Source organism: Microplitis mediator, chromosome 9, assembly GCF_029852145.1.
Source record: "Microplitis mediator isolate UGA2020A chromosome 9, iyMicMedi2.1, whole genome shotgun sequence".
Lineage (NCBI taxonomy): Eukaryota > Metazoa > Arthropoda > Insecta > Hymenoptera > Braconidae > Microplitis > Microplitis mediator.
This window is the reverse complement of record NC_079977.1, coordinates 15,366,896-15,386,671: the sequence shown is the minus strand read 5'-3', so window position 1 is coordinate 15,386,671 and position 19,776 is coordinate 15,366,896. Positions and strand designations below refer to the sequence as shown.

Below are 19,776 nucleotides of genomic sequence, written 5' to 3'. Positions count from 1 at the left end.
AACAAGGTCAGCATGTCCATTCTTTCAATTGGCTGTGAAGGGTTTAACTCGGGATTTTCCTTCTTGAGGTCAACGGTCTCTTGACATAACTGTCCTGGTGTGACTCTTGACATAACTATCCTGGTATCCTGGTGATGACTTGAGGCAAAACTCTTCCCGCATTGGCTTCTTCGATGATAGTTTCAGCTTCCCTCAGCACTTGGAGATGGTGAATAGCTATTTGCTGTCACTCATCCTTTAGCATCATAACTTTCAGTAAAAATCCGAAGGTTCTCAAGGTGTCACGGGTTGAGTTTGCCAACACGAGTTGCGTTTACGTGTGGGTCTAGGTTGATTTCCACTTGTGCTTTACTTCTGACGATGGTGTTAATTTCGCTCTTGATGATTTGGGTAGCGTTTTGTACCAGATGTGCCATTTCCAAGTTGTCTTGGTATAGTACGTTGATCTCTTTCTTGATGTGTTCATTGTCATCATAGTCCATGGTTTCAAATAATTTTTTTGATGATCGTATCCAGCAATTCGAACCATGGAGCTCGCTGATTTCGATTAAGAGTTCGAGTGAATCTGAAACAGCAAGCTCTACGAAAGTTTAACCTTTCGATCGAAAGCGAGTTTGGCTTCAATCTTTCGTTGGTCTCTTAGAACAAAAATAAAATCGCTTACCTTGAAGGTTTTAGAGTAGATGTGCTTATCGTATCGAATTTTAGAATCATATTTCATCTTATTGAGCAGTCAGCAGCGATTTCTTTAACCTGTCCTGGTCTTTCTATAAAATCAGCAAGGTAATCGGAATGTATCGATTGGTCTGATAACCAGGCTCTCTACTCAAATGTCAACTCGAATGGAGTAAGCTTGGTGGAAGTATGCACGTTAGTGTTCTAACTCAATGCTGCAAGACTTACAGATCGATCCCAGTTCCGTTACTTATCTGAGATCACTCTTAAAAAATCTATTAGTGGTTGATGACTTTTTTCTAAAGACCCATCCGATTGAGTATAATAATAACCCAAAGTTGTTAATCTTTGAATTTTCAGTGCTTTTGCAAGCTGCTGTATCACTAGAGATTTTGTGACTAATACGTTACCCATTTTTGGTTTAGCCATCTTCAGGTTCTCTTTATTATTAAATGCGGAGGTTTCTTAACAGAAGCAAGACCGGTTCACCGTTTTGCACTCCAGAGATAAATAATGCATCATGGGATCCCTCATATATGTGATGCCATCTCGACTGACCCTGAATTGGATTCCATCTTCAGGTACTTTTGGAGGTCTGTGCGACTCAGAATCTGACGAAGAAGAGACCTGGGGTAGTGGATAGCCTTACCTACTCAGATCTTCCGCTATTTCCATGGAAAGAGGGTGGAAGACACACCACGATGGTTGAATTGGAAATTGGTTAAACAAAATCCAGCGCTAGCTCATTCTCCAGTTGTTCGTCAACCACCTCAGGTAGGACCTTTCCGTGAGAGGTGAAGTCATGTGCCTGAGAATTTCCATTGCTTGGTTCTTGCTGAGCGCAAGCCTTAATCCCCGTGGCTTCGTCAGACTGGCTGACTTCGGACCGATCTAATGGTGGAAAACTCTCTGGTGTTCCTGAGTGGTTCTTCATAGAGTTTCCTTCTGGCGACCAGGATCACTGACTCTTGGCTAGGAATATCTTGTCAGGATTTTCAGAGATAGATTTCCCAGTTCACTTGGGAGTTTCCAAGTGCACCAAACTGGATGAAGCTGCTATACATTTTCAATATTTAGTGTTTGGCAAGTGAAATGTCTTGGTACAATCATAGGGCTGATGGTGTATAAGGTAAATGCCTCGTCATAGAAATAAGGCTGCAATTGTTGCACAGTGTACAAAACTGCCAAAAAATCTTTTTCATTGTGTGTTGAGACAATGTGCATTGTCTTCGTTATCCTCCGCCTTGCGGTACCTATTTTTCTCCGTCTCGTTGCCGTCTGAAATTGTATATCACAGTGCCATAGTCACATGGCTAGTATTCACGTCAATGCATGTCCGTAAGGGTGAAGTGGGGAGAAAGCCCACAGGCGAGTCATATGCCCTTAATTATCGAGCCAGCACTTTGGTCTTGGATCAATCAGAGTAAAATGTCTCTTTATTGCAATTCACATTAATTATTCATCATAACTGCAGGTTTTTTACTTGTAAAGTAATTATTAATCGGGTAATTAACTTGCACAAAATTTATATAACTGGCAATACTGTTGCGCTTCTATTCTATGGTTCCAGTTATTAATTGTTACAAATAAAATTTAGTCTAATTAAGCATTATTGTACGTTACTGGCGATATACTCGCGTTACAAATAATTGTTGAGAAAAATAATAAATTTAGTGTGCTGAAATTGCGATGTGCCACGTGGATAACTGTTGAATATCCAGCGTTTATACCAGGACTATTCCTATATTGTATTTTACGGATAACGTTTATTGTAAGTAACTGAACATTATTATAATTGGCAATAAATCTCCACTGCTTCAATTCATTCCTTCACTTTATCTTTTACGTTTGATCTTATTCATATTCTTATTCTACTGGTAAGATTCTAAAATAGCTTAATGAAAATACTATTAATTAACGTAGAAATAATGATTCGACCATCAATAAGAAAATAATTCATAAGTCATAAGCGTTGAGGTAAGCTTGTGAGTTTTACATACGCTGCCGTGTTTGAATAAGTGCAGGTCTTCGCATTGCAAAAATCCTAGCCCATCACTCTGTCCCGGTAAAATAAAAATTTGTTAGAGGCCAGCGTAAGCCAAGGTTCAACCCCCGAATTCTGGTGGATGCTAGTAATAATCGCAAAGATAATAAGCTATTTGTCTCAGTGTGTATCTGGTTTCTGTCTTTTGCCCAACTCGAAACCTACAAGAGACAATTTTCTCGACTTCAGCGTTTGGATCAACAGAACCTCAATTTTCATCATCGAGTCCCTGGCTCAGGGTGCAAGAAACACCGACATTGGAAGAGCTAGTCGCTAAACTAAAAGGTCGGCTAGAATCCGGGTAAGCGAGTAATGAATTCTCGCATAACGCATTCATAATGTCTGTAGGAATAATTAATTTATAAATACATGCCAAGACTGGTTGGTGGTTGGGATAATGAAAAAATGAGCATATTGAAAAATATAACATTATTCTCATTTGTCACAGCACAATTATCACTGGGTTACATTAAATCGTTGATTTGATTGATTAACACTGTTAAATTTTTGAGCTTGTTACGTCTAGCTTAAATGCTAAACTTTGTATTTTTTCATTATATTCAATTTTATTGTCTTGTAAAAATATAGTAGGTGACCAAATTTGACTTTCAAACAAGTTCAGACTGATAAGACATAATGTAGTTTTGAGTATGCTTTTAAAATAAGCCGAGGTTGTTTTTTTGAAATTTATTGGAATCTCAGAGCAAACACCTAATTCAAGTTTTAATGACTCCTCCGGTTATGATAGAGAAAAGGCCCAAGGGCCAACTGGAAATACTTTTTTATGAAGCAATTAATGGATCATCAACAAAAACGTACGAAAAATATTTTAAAGAAAAAAAGTAAATTTTAGAATGAATTTTAACAGTGACTCATTTGAAAATAAATAAAACAATGGAGTAATTTTATAAAACCATTCCTTTTTTTTTAAGTGCACTTTTGCAGATAACATGTCGGTATCTACGTAAACGTATAACAAATACCTAAATGTGATTCTAATGACTTGTTATTCGAAATATTTAATAATAATTTGAATAAATTAATAATTTCTAGATGCAATAGTTTTCAATAACAAGTTTGCAAATGAATAAAAAATTATTTAAATAGAGTAAAATTTAAATAAAAGAATAGGCAAATGGCCATTCTACAACAATTTATAAACATGTAAGTAAATTTTAAAGATAATGTTATTCAGGATTATCTAATGTTATAAATAAATTGGAATTATTTTTATGAATAAAATATTATACATGCGGGTGTATGTGTGGGTACGCACCCACGTAGGCTAGAATCGGGGCGTGTCCTTACTGTTTTCCTGACGTGACCTATAAGTAAAAGGGAAAGGACCCAGAAAACTACATTCCGATTGGATGCAGTTTTCCCCTAAACAATAGACGAAATGGGTCCAGGTAAAACACGTATGAAGGGCCGTTGAACCTAAAGTAATTACTCCAGGATAGGAGTTCCATAGAGATAGTGAAATTTGAATCACAATGTCTTCACACAAGTTTATTTTACACTAGTTCCGCACTAGTTTTTTTACAAGTGTTCTCACACTTAAGCTATTAATTATTTTTTATCATTCATGCGATATAAGTGCTATCTTGGCGCACGCTCTTTTCTTCGCCAAATAGCTGTTTGCCCATTCAACTGTTTCCACGATATTTGTATGCGTTATACGATTATCTGCGTGCGAAAAGTAAATTTGAGTGCGACAAGTAAACTCACTTCGTTCGTGCGCTCAACTTTGCTCTCGTGGGCAATCGACAACTTACCGCACTAGTTGTACAATATACTATTACAAGTATCTAGATTCATCGTTTCATTTCGTTGTTGTTTATAAATAAATTTAAAAGTAAATAGAATTGTCATAATGCGAAAAAATATAAGAGTCAGTGTTTCAACAAATTAAAATAATTAAGTTGCTGCGAATCAAGGTACTGTCATCTTTAAGTTTATGTTATGTTAAAATATGAAACACATTTCCAATCGACGGAAATATCGTGATAAATTATATTGTATTCAAATTCTATAGTCCTCTCTAGTTACTGAAACCAATTTTATCGTAACAATTTTATTATAATTTCGAATTATATGATTAAGTGTCGGCTGCTAGCCACCTCATATTTTTACAATAATTTCAAGTTTTATTGTATTCAAATTATTTGAATCATCAAAATTTTTCGTGAATTTCAACGCTCCTGGCTATTATTATTTAAACTGGGTTTACTGACATCGCAGTGGGGGCAGAAGAGACAGCTGCAGCAGGAAGCTTCTAACTTTAGGTACTTGTTGTAATAATAATATTATAAATACATGGCAGAACTGGTTGGTCGTTGGGATAATGGAAAAATACGCATATTTAAAAATATAACAATATTGTTTGAGCCTATGTTTGAGCTCATGAATACATGATAAATTGAAATCAAACTATTTAATTGAGCTCAAATAATTGATTGATATAATTATATTGAGTCTATAATAACACTAAGTTTATTGTAAGAATGTCAGGAGAATAAGTAACGTGAAAACAGAGGGTTACTGAGTGAAGTTAATTATTGAACACTTAGTAATTATTTTTATGAGCACCGAACGCGTAAATATTTGAGTACATGAAGTCTTAAGAAAATAGATCACTTAGTTTAATCGATTGCAATGAGTCTACAATAAAATACGCTGATTTTAATTTGTTTGTGAGCACGTGGTAGCATGATTCCAGAGGCTAACGAGCGAGAGTAATATTAAAAATAAAGAATTGAGCATAAGAATAATCAGAATAATTATTATTAAATTGAGTCGTTTAATTATTTGAGTACTTGAATTAATGTATTAATGAATAATTAAACATCTGTAATGGGTTTCCTTCGGAGTAACCTCGTTAAAATCGTCGTCGCTGATCACTAGAATTTTTTGAGTTCTAATTTAATTATTTTTTCGAGTTCTAATTAGTGAATGATATAAATAATTATATATTGTTGGAGCTCGATGCTTTCTTGATTTATTTAAAGAAGTATTTTTATTCATTTTCTCGAGATGAGCGCGAAATAAAATGATTTAATGATAACACGTGTTAATGCTTGAGATTTACGTTGCGAAAGATAATGGCGTCGGTCTTCTCGACACGAGGCAGGTAAAACATAATGCGCATGCAACGCACTGCGCATGATCAAGTTTAAATATTGCAGCAACTAGCTCCTAGTAGGTGCTGCCTTCATTCGCCGGATGTGCAACTACATTTGAATTCAAATGTAGTTGTAATTACGCAACATCCCGCCCGCCATCAGCAGCAGAGTTGATGATTGATGAATTCTTGAGTACATGATCTTTCGTTGAGTGTGCTAATGAAACAAGTAAGTTATTCGTTATTATCTTGAGGTTCTGGTTCCACTGGTACGAGTGCAAGTTTCGTGATTGGGCGAGTGAGCGTCGAGTTCACTGTTTTAAGCGTAGCAACCCTGGTCAACCCATCTTTGCGGGGGTGGAGTGGGATGACACGAGCGAGAGGCCACCTGGTTGGTGGAACCTGTCGTCGGTAAGCAGTACAAGTGACCCAACTAGAAGTTGATGATTTGGGCGTGGCCACGTGGTAATTGCCAGCTCTGTCTAAAGATAGCTTGTTGACCAATGACCAATCTGATTCCAGAACTGTTGAACACATTGTTGTAAGAATTGCCATCTAGACAATCGAGAACTGTTCGTATCAATTAGTGCAGGTTCAGGAATCATGTTGAGTGCTGGTCCAATTAAAAAGTGACCAGGAGTGAGTGCGTTAATGTCATCTGGATCTTCCGTGATTTGCTCTAATAGTCTTGAGTTTAGGATAGCTTCAATCTGCGTAAGAAGAGTCGTAAATTTTTCGAACGTGAATGGAAATTCGCCAACTGATCGAGGGAGGTGGTATTTAAGTGATTTTACAGCAGCTTTCCACTTTCCACCCATATGTGGGGCTACTGGTGGATTGTTAATGCCAAGTAATGCTGTTCTCAGTGATGTGATCCATTATTTCTCTTGACTCATGAGTTCCTTGAGTGAACAGACGGTTGAGATTATTTTCAGGACCTATGAACGTCGTTTCGCAATCGTTGTAGAGTGTTGTGCAGACGCTTCGTCAACTGACGAATCTGTGAAGTGCTGCGATGAACCCACTAGAGCTGTAGTCGCTGACTACCTCTAGATGTACTGCTAATGTAGAAAGACAGACAAAAACACAAATCCAGCCTTTGTATGTGTTTGCACCTCTGCGTCTCCAATTTTTGAGTGATATTGGCCCAGCATAGTCAACTCGTGTGTGTGAATGCAGATAATGGAGTGACTCTTAATACTAATAGCTGACCCATGAGTTGTTGAGCTCTATGAGCACGATGTCGTGCGCATTTTATCCATCTGAGAATAACTGAGCGTACTGGTTGTCTACCGCCAATGATCCAGTACTTCTGTCGGATAAATGCAAGAGTAAGTTGAGTACTACCATGCGTGGTACGCTGATGAGCATCAGAGATGATGAGTTCGGTGAGTGCCGCATTCCGTGGTAGAATAGCAGGATGCTTACTTTGGACTTGATTTGGAGAATTTTCCGGTCATCCGCCTACTCGAATGATGCCGTCGGTGTCAATGAATGCAACCAATCGAGCAAGTGGGTGACCATTTGGCCATAGTGCGTGTTTCGAGTACATGTTGATCTCGTTTGTAAAATGAATATGCTGAGTTTCATTGATACAAAATTGAGTGAGTAAGGTGCTTCATCAGAAGTAAATGAAATCTTCAGTGATGAGTTGGTGATTTCTTGATCATGTCACGGAGTCTAAAGCAGATTGCAGTAGCTCGTAACATGCGTAGTAATGGTATTGGCCGTTCCACAATAGGCAACCTTGGCTTCATTGATGAATTAGATAAGAATAAGTTCCGTCTAGGCCGTTCATCTGCTTGAGCTCCTGTGTCATCGATTGATGGGCATTTAGGCCAGGTCAATGAACTCTTGAGCAACCATGGTGGGCCAGTCCATTACAGTTGATCATCACGGAGTTGAGTAGGTGTCAACCCTCGTGTTCCGCAGTCTGCTGGGTTTTGTGTGCCCGGAATAAACTTTCAGTGGCCATCTGGAACTAGATCTTAAATTGTGACACCTTATTCCGGACAAACTTCTTCCAGAGAGACGGGTGAGATTTGATTCACGTGAGAGTGATTGTTAAGTCCGTCCACAAGTATGTTGGTGATTGAGTGAGATTCAGAGTCCTCTGGCAGTGTTTAACGAGTTTTGCCCACATGTGAGCTGCGGTGAGTTCCAACCTTGGTATCGTTAGTCGTTTTAACGGAGCTACCTTAGTTGTAGAGCAAAGAAGCGTAACTCTGACTTCATGAGCAGGTGTGTGGACTTTGATAAACGCGGTAGCTGCCATTGCCAATTGTGAGGCGTCCAAGAATCCATTGATTTCGGTGGTTGAGCACGTGGATGAGTGGGTGCATCTTGGAATTTTGATTTCAGATATGAGCTTGAGTTCATTTTTGAAGTTTTTCCATTTATGCCGGTGATTGGCTGCCAATGGAGTGTCCCAGCTGAGCTTCTTCAGCCAAAGCTCCTGCATGAATATCTTGGCTCGAATAATGAGTGGTGCTAAAAATCCGAGAGAATCGAAGATTTGAGCAATCTCTGATAAAATGATTCTTTTTGTAAATTTTTGAGTAGAGCATGGTGGTGAGTACGTGAAATAAAACCGATCTGAGTGTAAGGACCAGTACATGCCCAGAGTCTTGGTGCTGGAGTCTGAATCCTCAAATTTGTGATTCTTGATCGCTTCCACATGATTGATTTGTTGTAATTTTGGATGATTGCTTGCCCATTTAGCAAGAGGGAATCCGCCCGCTTTGCAGAGTGCTTTAAGTCGATCAGCAACTTGTTGTAATGAGTTCATCTAACACGTGTGCGATGATGACTGAGTCGTTTGAATGCTTAGATGAGAGTTTGAGTGCAAATTGAGATTTAGCTCTACCAGCATTGGAGACACCGATACCAATGATCTGTATAGATGAGTGTACTTTAGAGTTGAAAAGGGTGCACCAAGGAATCTGAAACAAAAGAAGATTCAGAACCTGGATCCAGCAATATACATAATTAATTAATGTAACGGGGCCGTTAAGCCCACCTCCGTTTGACGGGAGGCCGATACCTCGCCCTTTTGGGCATACTCGCGCTGCGAAATCCCTATTGTATATACTGAGCCCACCATATATTATAAAAGCGAAATATGAGCATAAGCTCACATTAACTTACCCATTAGGCATGCATTGCATGTGGGTGTCTCACCAACAGCCACCACGAGACCGACCTCATTTGGACCCAAACACTCCTCCCATCTCAGGAAATAGAGAGACTCTGGTCGAAGTGGGGCTTGGAATGGATCCCCCATGGTACCAGACTTTAGCTCTGGTCAACCGCTTGCTTAGGATTAGTGGTGCTGATGCAAGTTCTTCCCCAACCCATAAGGGCTACCTCCACTTAGGAATATATTCACCAAGATTTTAGACACGCCATTATAAACACTTGCCCTCATCCAGCACTTAGTGATCTCTAATCTACGAGCTTTTTGTGGCCGCCATGATGTTTTAAGGCACAAAATGGCGGGGGTTACTCACTCGTCGATGGTTACCCACTCGCCGAGCAATGTACATACTGGATGAGTACTCAACTTGGTGATAAAGTCCTCTAGGCAAGTTGCGAGTAAGATTGCTGGGCGATGAGTGCAAGTAAGATGAGTGCCGGACGTGTTTAGAGATGAATGCAGCAGATGAGTGCGTGGCTGGAGAAAGAAAAAAAAAAAAAAAAAAAATTAATATTTATACTGAATTTACTCACTTTAGGGATGAAACTTGGACTTTCGTCCTGGAATCATCGTGGCAGATGCGGGCAACTGCGAGCAACCACGGCAACTTGCGGACAGATGCGGGCACATAAACAGACATATGGAACCTATGTCCGGTTATGTGTATGAGCATCTGGATGGGACCTAACGACTCCACCGTCCATCTTACGGCTTGAAATAAATTAATATTTATACTGAATTTACTCACTTTAGGGATGAAACTTGGACTTTCGTCCTGGAATCATCGTGGCAGATGCGGGCAACTGCGAGCAACCACGAGTGCTAGGTGATGAGTCTGTAACAGCTGCAGCAGCATATGCACTGTTTTAGCGGATGAGCGCGGTGGTTTGGACGAAGGCGCCTGTTCCACTCGTTCTTGAGCACGAGCACGACTGACCAAGAACTCAGTGAGTACTTTGAGTGTTGGGTATTCCGTGGAAGCACTCATTTTGTTTTCCCAGAGCTCTCGGTTGTATGAGTCCAGCTTAGATATGATCGACTGCGTAAGCAGTGGGTTCACGTCTGAGTTACGATGAGTAAATGAGGGTTGTTATATCTCTCCTTGAGCTGATTCCACGCAGGTTCAAATTGGTCGTCGCACATTTGTACACTGGCAAGGCTGAGTGTGGCCTGTCCTTGTAGACAGCTCTTCAAATATCGAAAACGCTGGATTGGAGCGAGTTCTTGAGCATTGATCACCATTGAGGTGAATGAGTCCCTGAATTCAGGCCAGTTCTCGTAACGCCCATTGAACATGGGAATTGCGAATGCTGGCAGATGAGTTGGAGCCCGGGTTGAGTGCATGACAGCTGGAGCAGCAGCTGAAACTGGGATGGAGTTAATGAGTGTGATGAGTCTGCCTTTTGCGTTGATATACGACCGATACACGAGATCGTATACACCGTCCTTGATATATGAGCTCTCCAAGCACCCCTTGGTGCAGGTGAGTGCTAGTGAGTCGTGAGTGAAGATGAACTGATGTCATTCACCCTCAAGTAACTCAAGCCGAGACTTGAGTTGAGCCAAGCCGTCGGCAACGGTGAGTGTAGCCGCCAGAGCTTCCCAGTCTGAGAAGGCTCTGAGGCGTGAGTGCTGGCTGATGATTTTCAGTTCAAGTGCTAGAGAAATCGTAGATTTCCTTGGAGTGCGTCTGATTTTGTGTTTAGACTGGTCTCCCTCGCCGTGGTTCCCAGTCTCGTTAGCACTAGAGTCAGTGAAGGCTGTAGTGTTGCCGACGTCGATCGCCCGATTGGTTGTAGGTCCATAGGGGTACCTTCAGGGACCTCTGAGTTCTGCGGGTTCATTGGGAAACCCTTCTTCTAGTCGACATCCCCCATGTTGAGCTCCGTAACCTGATGATGGGTTTATATGAGTACAGCTGCGCACTGATGATGCTACCGACACAACCTACCAACCATCCGGCTCGAAGGACCATAAAATGTTGTAATAATAATAAAATAAATGCATGCCAGGACTGATTAGTGGTTAGGATGTTGGGAAAATATGCATATTTAAGAATATAACAATATTGTTATGTGTCACAGCACAAAATATCACTGGGTTACAATTTAAATCGTTGATTTAACTAATTGATACTGGTAATTGTCTAAGCTCATGAATATGGAATTAAAATGAATGCAAATTGTTAAATTGAGCTCGAATGATTGATGTAAGTAATTTCTGTAATTAATTTGAGTTTAGTTGGACACTGATTTGATTGTAAAAATGCCAGAATGAAAAGTAACATGAAATCAGAGGTTACCGAACGAAGTTAATTATTGAAAACGTTAATTACTATTTCTAAATAACACTAGATATATAATAATTTAATTATTGAGTTTTAATAATAATAATCACTGGATTAAATGAATTTAATGAGCTCATATTAAATTGCACTGAATTTAATTTATGTGTTGAACACGTGTTAGCATGATGCAGAGGCTACTGAGCGAAATATAACTTTTTATTTATTTGAAATTATTGAGCATAATGATGAATAATTAATTGTAATATTGAGTCCTTTAACTATTTGAGCACTAGTAACAAGTAAATATTTATTAAAAAATGCACCTGTTGTTTCTCCCGAAGGAATAACCTCGTGGTCGATGATCGCTGATTTTGTTGAATTCTTTGTTAATTTATAAATGAGTTTTTATGTAAGCAATTATAAAAATAATTATATTTTTATAAGGCTTACTGATCACTGATTGCTTTTAATTAATTACTTTTATTTAATTACTCGTGATGAGCGCAAAATGAATAGATTTAATATAACACGTGTTGTTACATGAATACGTAATCCGAAAAGATAATGGCGTCGGTCTTCTCGACACAAGGCAAGAAAATTCAATGCGCATGCGTCGCACTGCGCTAGTCAAGTTTGAATTGACAGACACTAGGCCCCAGTAGGTGCTGCCTCTATTTGCCGGAAGTGCAACTACATTCAAATTTGAATGTAGTTGAGATTACGCAACACAGGGGGATGCCGATTCCTTCAAGTAACTGTTATCCAAATTAAAAATACGAAAAGGACAACTCGACCGTTGAATAATTTATAATGTATACCGTTTTCGAATTCGCGACGGAGACGCGAACAAATTCGGTAAACCGTATGTGGTTACCCACGTGTGATAAATAATAAATAATAATAATAATAAATGACTCAAAATAATAAATAAATTAATCGTGTGCCTGAACCAGCTTCTCAGGCTGGGTAAGTGCACGAGGGCGCCAGCCCGTTTTTACAAAACGGACAAAAATAATATCAATTCGGGGAAGAGATCACGGGACCAAAGTTCGAGCGAGAATGTATGCACCAAACGGAAATATAACCAAATAAATATAATGAATAAAATAAATAAAGAATAATAATCACTAAAATATATCCAAGAAATTAACAAACTGATGTTGGCTATCACTGGAATCCTTTTACTAGATTATTTAATCCAAATATATTTATAAGTATAAATCCAACAAAATATTTTTTTACATTACCAAATATCAACTACTAAACATTAATTCTTTATCATAAATTTTATCAAATATTAATATACTCATTATAGCCAAATAATAATAATAAAAATCGAATTAATTAAATTATTCACTGGAGAATAAAATTACAAATTACAAATTGTACTTATTATACTTAATATAAAATTCATATAAATAAAAATACTAATTTCTTTCTTGGTTTAAAATTATTTACTCTGGGGAGAGAAAGACGCGGGAACTTAAAATATATTTGGCAACACTGGGTTGCATACCTGAAATGTCTCGCGACTAGTTTGCCGTGAGAATGAATTAACAATTAATTTTGTTAATTGATAATAAATTTAGCAATTTATTTTGCTAAATAATGATAATTTTAACGAGCAATTTTGTTAAATTATGGTAAATCTTAACAAGCAATTTTGTTAAGAATAATAAGTTTTAACAATTAATTTTGGTGTTAAATAAACGTTGGTGTCAATTTATTATACCAAGCTCAATGCTGCTGATCTCTTCAAAATGTACAATACAACTTATTTTTACACTTACAAAAATATCTTAGCGTTAATCTTAAGAAACTAAGATTGAGGGAAAAATGGGCGTGCTAGAAGGAAAAGAGGAAAACCAAGGGTTGTGATTGGAGCGCGAAGGGCATTAGAAGGGCCAGAGAAAAGTGGAAGGGTGGTATTATCGTGGGAGTATGGCGACGTAGAAAGGGAACGAAAGGAAAGTAAAAGAGGACGAGCCAAGGGAGTGAGATACAAGAAAAATGGTGACCGGACTATTTTGGAAAGTAGACGAGTGCACTTAGAAACAGATGTCCGGACTGATTTATGATAGGGCTTAAATAATTCCAGGATAAGGAGCAAAGGAGTTGTAAAACATGGGACTTGAAGTATTTTACAATTTCAAATTTAAACTTAATCCCTAAACAATAGACCGATGTTTGGCCGTTTACTTAAGCAAAAAAAATATTTAGACATAAGCATAAACTTATAGCTCAATCCTAAACAGATGTTTAGCAGAAGGTAAAATGAGTGAAGCTAATATAACAATAAAATAAAAAATGTAAAATAAAAAAAGATGGGTAATTCCCAAATTCCAGGGACAAATATTCTAAACTAAAAATACTAAAATATTATAAGAATGTGTGTAAATTAAAGTTAATTAAATATACGTAAAATAATAAAATAAAATAAGAAAATTATTCCGTGACGGAACATGCCGCCCGCCTTGAACGGATCTGCGTTCAAAATGAATGTTGGTGAAGTCGCAGCTAGTCGAGGGGCAATGGGCACACGCGTTTGGTGCAGCGTTTGTATTCGCTGGTGGAAGTCTTCACGGTAACCACCCTGATGATGCCGTCTGCTCCGGGGTGTACTGCGGTGATGCGCCCTAGCGCCCATTGAAGTGGAGGAAGATTGTCTTCCACAATAAGCACCAGTGAACCAACCTGTAGATCGTTCGATTTGTCGAGGTGCCCGCTTAGGGTTATGAGCTGATGTAGGTATTCTTTGTCCCAGCGCTTCCAGAAATGTTGCTTCAGCTGCTGGGCATGTTGCCAAGCTGATAGGCGATTAGATGGTATGTCGGTGAGATCGTCCTGAGGAAAGCTTGTCAGAGGGCCACCAACTAGGAAATGACCAGCGGTAAGGGAGAGCAGGTCATTTGGATCCGAGGACATAGGAGAGATAGGTCGGGAGTTTAAAATTGCTTCTATTTCGATAACGCAAGTCTCGAGCTGTTCAAATGTCAAGAAAGTATCACCAACTGTACGAATCAGATGGTGCTTAAAAGATTTTACGGCGGCCTCCCAGAGCCCACCGAAGTGAGGAGCACGAGGAGGAATAAAATGCCAAGTTTTTTTTTCGGACGTAAGAAAACTTGAGACGGAGTTCTTATGCTCCTCCGAATTAAACAATGTTTGTAATTCATTAAGCTCGCGGTTTGCCCCGACAAAATTTGTGGCATTGTCCGAGTATATCTCGAGAGATTTTCCACGCCTTGAAAACAGTCTTCGGAGGCTGCCAATAAAAGCCTCAGTGGTGAGATCACTTACTAATTCTAAGTGGACTGCTTTGGTTGACATGCATACGTAAATTGCGGCATAAACCTTCAATCGGCTACGGTTGCGAAAGCGTTTCTCCTTTATGTACAAGGGACCGCAGTAGTCGACTCCAACACGGAGGACAGGGCGGGAAGAGGTGACACGGGGTTCAGGCAGGATGCCCATGACGTGATCAGCGGCACGCGGCTTTGCTCGAAAGCAGGTAATGCAACGATAGATAATTTTTCGCGTAATAGTGCGACCGTCTAGGGGCCAATACGTTTGACCCACCGAGTATAGAGTGGCTTGAGTGCCAGCATGCTTTAGCCGTACGTGTTCTTCGGTTATGATAAGACGCGTTATATAATGATGAGCTGGCAAGAGCAGGGGGTGTTGCTGCTCCTTAGTTAGCGAGGAACGAGCCAGCCTTCCTCCTACTCTTAGGAGATCTTGCTCGTCGAGATAGGGATTCAACGGAATCAATTTACTATTGCCGGAGATAAATTCATTGTTTTTTAGTTGATTGATTTCTTTCAGAAAGGCTGAGCGCTGGGTAATCCTTATTATGAGATCATGAGCTTGTTGTAGCTCCTGTAAACTTAACCGATCAAATCTGCGATGATCTTTATGGCGAGCGTTATAAATAAAACGCATTAAGTAGGCCACAACCCATTTTAATTTATAACTGGAGTGGTACTTCTCTAGCAGATCATTGAGTCCGCACTCTATTTTCATACAAAGTACGCGATCGGGAGCCACGGGCTTCATTTCTGGAATCTCGATTGAAGGGAGAGCCCCCTTTGGCCAAGTGCTGGGCTCGTACTGCAGCCAGCTTGGGCCAGTCTGCCAGATGTTACTGACAGCGAACTCAGTCGGAGTTTGGCCACGAGAAATAGAGTCCGCGGGATTGTCTTGAGAGGACACGTGGCGCCAATGGCAACGATGAGAAAGCCTTTGAATCTCCGCCACTCTATTGGCGACAAAGGTTTTCAGTAAGTGAGGAGGGGTGTTTATCCAATGAAGTGTGATAGTCAAGTCAGACCATAAGTAGACGTCCTTAATATCTAGCAATAGTGTTTTAATAGCTACATCATAGAGTCTGGAAAGTAATAAAGCAGCGCAGAGCTCTAATCGAGGTAATGATAGTGACGACACTGGGGCGACTCGTGATTTTGAACAAACCAGATGAGTACGAACATGCCCATGCTCATCGGTAAAGCGAGTGTAGATACACGCTCCGTATGCTCGCTCGCTTGCGTCGCAGAATCCATGTAACTGGATATTGACTGCCCCCGAAGGAGCAACGCTGCGTTTGAACCGCAGCTCTTCAATCATGGGCAGCTGGGCCCGAAACTGGGCCCATAGTAGGTAAATTGAGATCGGGATTGATTCATCCCAGGCTAGTCCAGCCTTCCACAGAAGTTGCATTATTATCTTTGCATAAGCGATTATAGGGCCAAGGAGGCCTAGTGGATCAAATAGTTGTGCAATTTGCGATAAAATTGCACGCTTGGTAGTGGCCTCGGAAGCGGGCGCGCTAATAGTGTAGAAGAGTGTGTCGTCCCGACGACTCCACCGAATACCGAGAGTTTTGATAGTAGCGTCAGGGTCCAGGGACGTGTAAGTTCCCTCTGAGGCCTGGGGTAACTTTTGGATGAGGGCAGGCTCGTTGGAGGCCCATTTTCGAAGACGGAATTTGCCTTTTTTCAATAAATCAATTAATTCGTCACGTATGAGCTCTGCTTCTGTGAGAGTTTTAGCGCCAGTAAACAAATCGTCGACGTAAAAGTCCCTCAGTAGAGCGACGACAGCAAGAGGGTATGCAGGACCTTCATCGTAAGTAAGTTGATGAAGAGTGCGCACTGATAAATGAGACGCACAAGCGGTACCATAGGTGACTGTGTTCAGAACACAGGTCTTAATGGGCTCTTGGGCGGTTTCACGATAAAGAATTTTTTGGTAGATTGCATCCTCGGGGTGTACGAGGATTTGCCTGTACATCTTCTCTACGTCAGCAGTGAGCACGTAGGAATGAGATCGCCACCGAGTGAGTACTGTGAATAAATTGTCCTGCAGTTGTGGACCAACCATTAACGTGTCATTCAAGGAAATTCCCGTTGAGGTTTTCGCGGAACCGTCGAAGACTACACGGATCTTGGTAGTTATGCTGTCACCCTTTAGAACAGCATGATGAGGAAGATAGAACCCTGAATGAGCTTCATCGGGTTCATCAGACACCGACATGTGACCCAATTCTTTATACTCCTGCAAAAACTCAAGGTAGTCATGCTTGAGTGAGTGGTCTCTCTGAAAGCGCCTTTCTAGAGAGAAAAATCTTTTTAAGGCTGATGAGTGTGAATCGCCTAGTCTGCTCTTCTTGCTGTTGAACGGCAAGCGAACTACATACCGACCCTCTACAGTCCGGGTGGTATGGAGTTTATAATGCTCTTCACAAGCCCTTTCTTCCGAAGATAAGATTACAACAGAAGGAATTTCTTCCACCTCCCAGAATCGGGCTAAACATATATCAGACGATGGTGAGTTTAAATTAAGAGGACACGACACATTGGAAACGCTCAAATTGCTGTTTATTTCACCAGCAACTATCCAACCAAGCAGCGTTTTGTGCAGAACAGCGTCGGGATGATTTTTGAGGGAAATTTGTCCCACACTAAGAAGCTTATAAAGAAGCTTCACTCCAATTAGAGCATCGACCTCAGACGGCTTGTAGAACTCTAGGTCCGCGAGGGATATGTTTTTTGGTATTTCAAGCTGAGTTACATTAATAGAAATAGACGGCATTGTCTGGCTGATCTGAGGAATAATTAGGAATTCAACAGTTTTTTGAAATTTGCTATGGCGCGATTTTAACGTGGCGCGAGCAGAGTGCTTGACACTCGTAGATGTGTTATCCACCCCAGTTACTGAGATGTTTACCGGTTTTTTATCTAGATTTAAAAAATTAGCCGTTTTCTCTGTGATAAAGTGTGCCTGAGATCCTGCATCCAGAAATACTCGGCATTGCTTGATCTTTCTTTGCTTATTTACAAGGTCCACTATAGCAGTTGCTAGCAACGCTTCAGATGAGACCTGAGCGTGCATATTTATAGTGGATTTAGGCATATCGAAGGCCTTCGCAGACGCATTCAATGGCGATATTTCAGGCTTGGATTTGTCAAAGTAAAGTAGAGTATGGTGTCTATAGCCACACGTTTGACACTTTCCGGAAGGGCACTGTGAAGAGTGATGACCCTTACGAAGACAATTAGTGCATAAGTTAGATCCCCTTGCCGCGTCATAGCGAGCAAATGGTGATAGAGCAGTGAAGCCCTTACAAGAATAGATATAATGATCGCCACCTTGACAATAGAGACAGCGATTCTGAGAGGTAGAGGCTGCGAATGACTGTTGAGGACGCGATTGAGCCCGCCCGTTTGGCGGCGCTTGCCTAGCGTTATTTGGAGCAGGTGCAGGTGCTTGAGCTCTAGAACCTTCAAGTTGAGCTCGCTTTGTTAGAAAGGTAAGCATCTGCTTCATTGTGGGTTTACTCACGCCACAACTGAATTCTTCCCATCGCTCCCGCATAAAATTGCTAAATTTGCTCACGAATAAAGCGATCAGTGGTGAGTCCCAATGATCCGTGGGCTCACCAAGCTGACTTAAGACACGCAGATGCCGTTGGATGTGATCAAGAAATGACCGAATGGACGACTCCTTTGAGATTGAAGGAGTATCCAGCAAAGATTTTATGTAACTGCCCCGAATAAATCTCCTGTCATCGTACCGTTTCTTTAATAGGCCCCACGCTACCTCGTAGTTTTGAGATGAGGTTTCAAGAGAGGATATTACGTTGGCTGCTTCGCCGGTCAAGCAACCCTTTAGGTAAATTAATTTTCGTATAGGTGGAATATTGTGATCCTCGTTGACCAACGAGTTAAACAGATCATAAAATCCCAACCAAGTGTCAAAGGACCCGCTAAAGGTGGGTAGAGTGATGGTGGGTAAAGCGGGTAACATACTCATAGGATAATTGAATGCATGAGGCGCGGCCAAATTATTATTAACCGGTGCGGGAGTTGAAAACACGGCCGATTGATTTGAGGGAGAGGTTGTGACAGAAGGGATAGGCACGCTATTAACTAGCTGATTTAAAAATGGTAATACAGCGTCTTGAGATACCGCGGGTGATGATGTGGTAGTCGCAGGAGGACCCGAGGTTGTTGGAGGCGGAACTGCGGGAGTAGTTCGATCGCGATGTTCCGAAAGAAGGTTCGTCGCGATTGCATAAGTTTCAAAGTATAGATTCTCGAAATCGGCACGATATGCAGTTAATTCTTCAGATTCATCAAGAAGTGACTCTAATTCAAGTTGATATTCTTCAAATGTTTCCCGAACAGTCTCAATTTCTTTATACCGCTTTTCAAGGATTGGAAAATCTTTCGAAGGATCGAATTTCTTTAGAAAGTTTTCATACGTCGTCAACGATCGCTTGGCATTACCGCGCTTAAGCTTTAGCGCTTTAATTTGTTCAGCCGGCATTTTAATAATGAGAATAAAAATAAACTAGTATAAAATAAAAAATGTTTTGATTCTGCGAGCAACGCAATAGAAACGGAAGCAATAAAAAGTGGAGTTAATTATGGAATGATATTGATTGGTGACACATTGACTAACCTTTTGATGAACGTGTGGTTGTATTCTGGCTATGACGATCTATCGGGGTGTTGGGTCACTGCTGATGTAGATGATGTTGCTCGTGATGCTGACGTCGAAGTAGACTCAAGGATAGTGTTGGCCGGAGTGATGATGCGTTGACTCAGGCACTGCAGGATACCACTGACGCGATTACTTGGTGATAACACTTATTTGTATTGCGCGTTTGCAATAAACACACTGGCGATTGTGACAATCACAATAAGTCAATAACTAGCACTGTTACTTTGAATTTGAACTACTTCAAAAGTACTACGCAATTGTAGTTTATTTGATGATAATGATAAACTGGTGCCGGAATTAATTAAATTTTAAATATCCGGCTCGAAGGACCATGAAATGTCTCGCGACTAGTTTGCCGTGAGAATGAATTAACAATTAATTTTGTTAATTGATAATAAATTTAGCAATTTATTTTGCTAAATAATAATAATTTGAACAAGCAATGTTGT

General features: G+C 40.3%; 1 protein-coding gene across 1 annotated transcript; it reads right to left on the bottom strand.

Annotated features, from left to right (window-relative positions):
• Positions 1 to 13,840: 13,840 nt before the first annotated feature.
• LOC130674192 (uncharacterized) lies at positions 13,841 to 19,150 on the bottom strand. Its single transcript, XM_057479462.1, has one exon. It carries the CDS (start codon positions 19,148 to 19,150, stop codon positions 13,841 to 13,843), a length of 5,310 nt encoding a protein of 1,769 aa, XP_057335445.1.
• Positions 19,151 to 19,776: the final 626 nt, after the last annotated feature.

Bases quoted from the DNA above. Each gene is read 5' to 3' on its own strand.
- LOC130674192 (XM_057479462.1), bottom strand. From the start codon at position 19,150: ATGCCGGCTGAACAAATTAAAGCGCTAAAGCTTAAGCGCGGTAATGCC.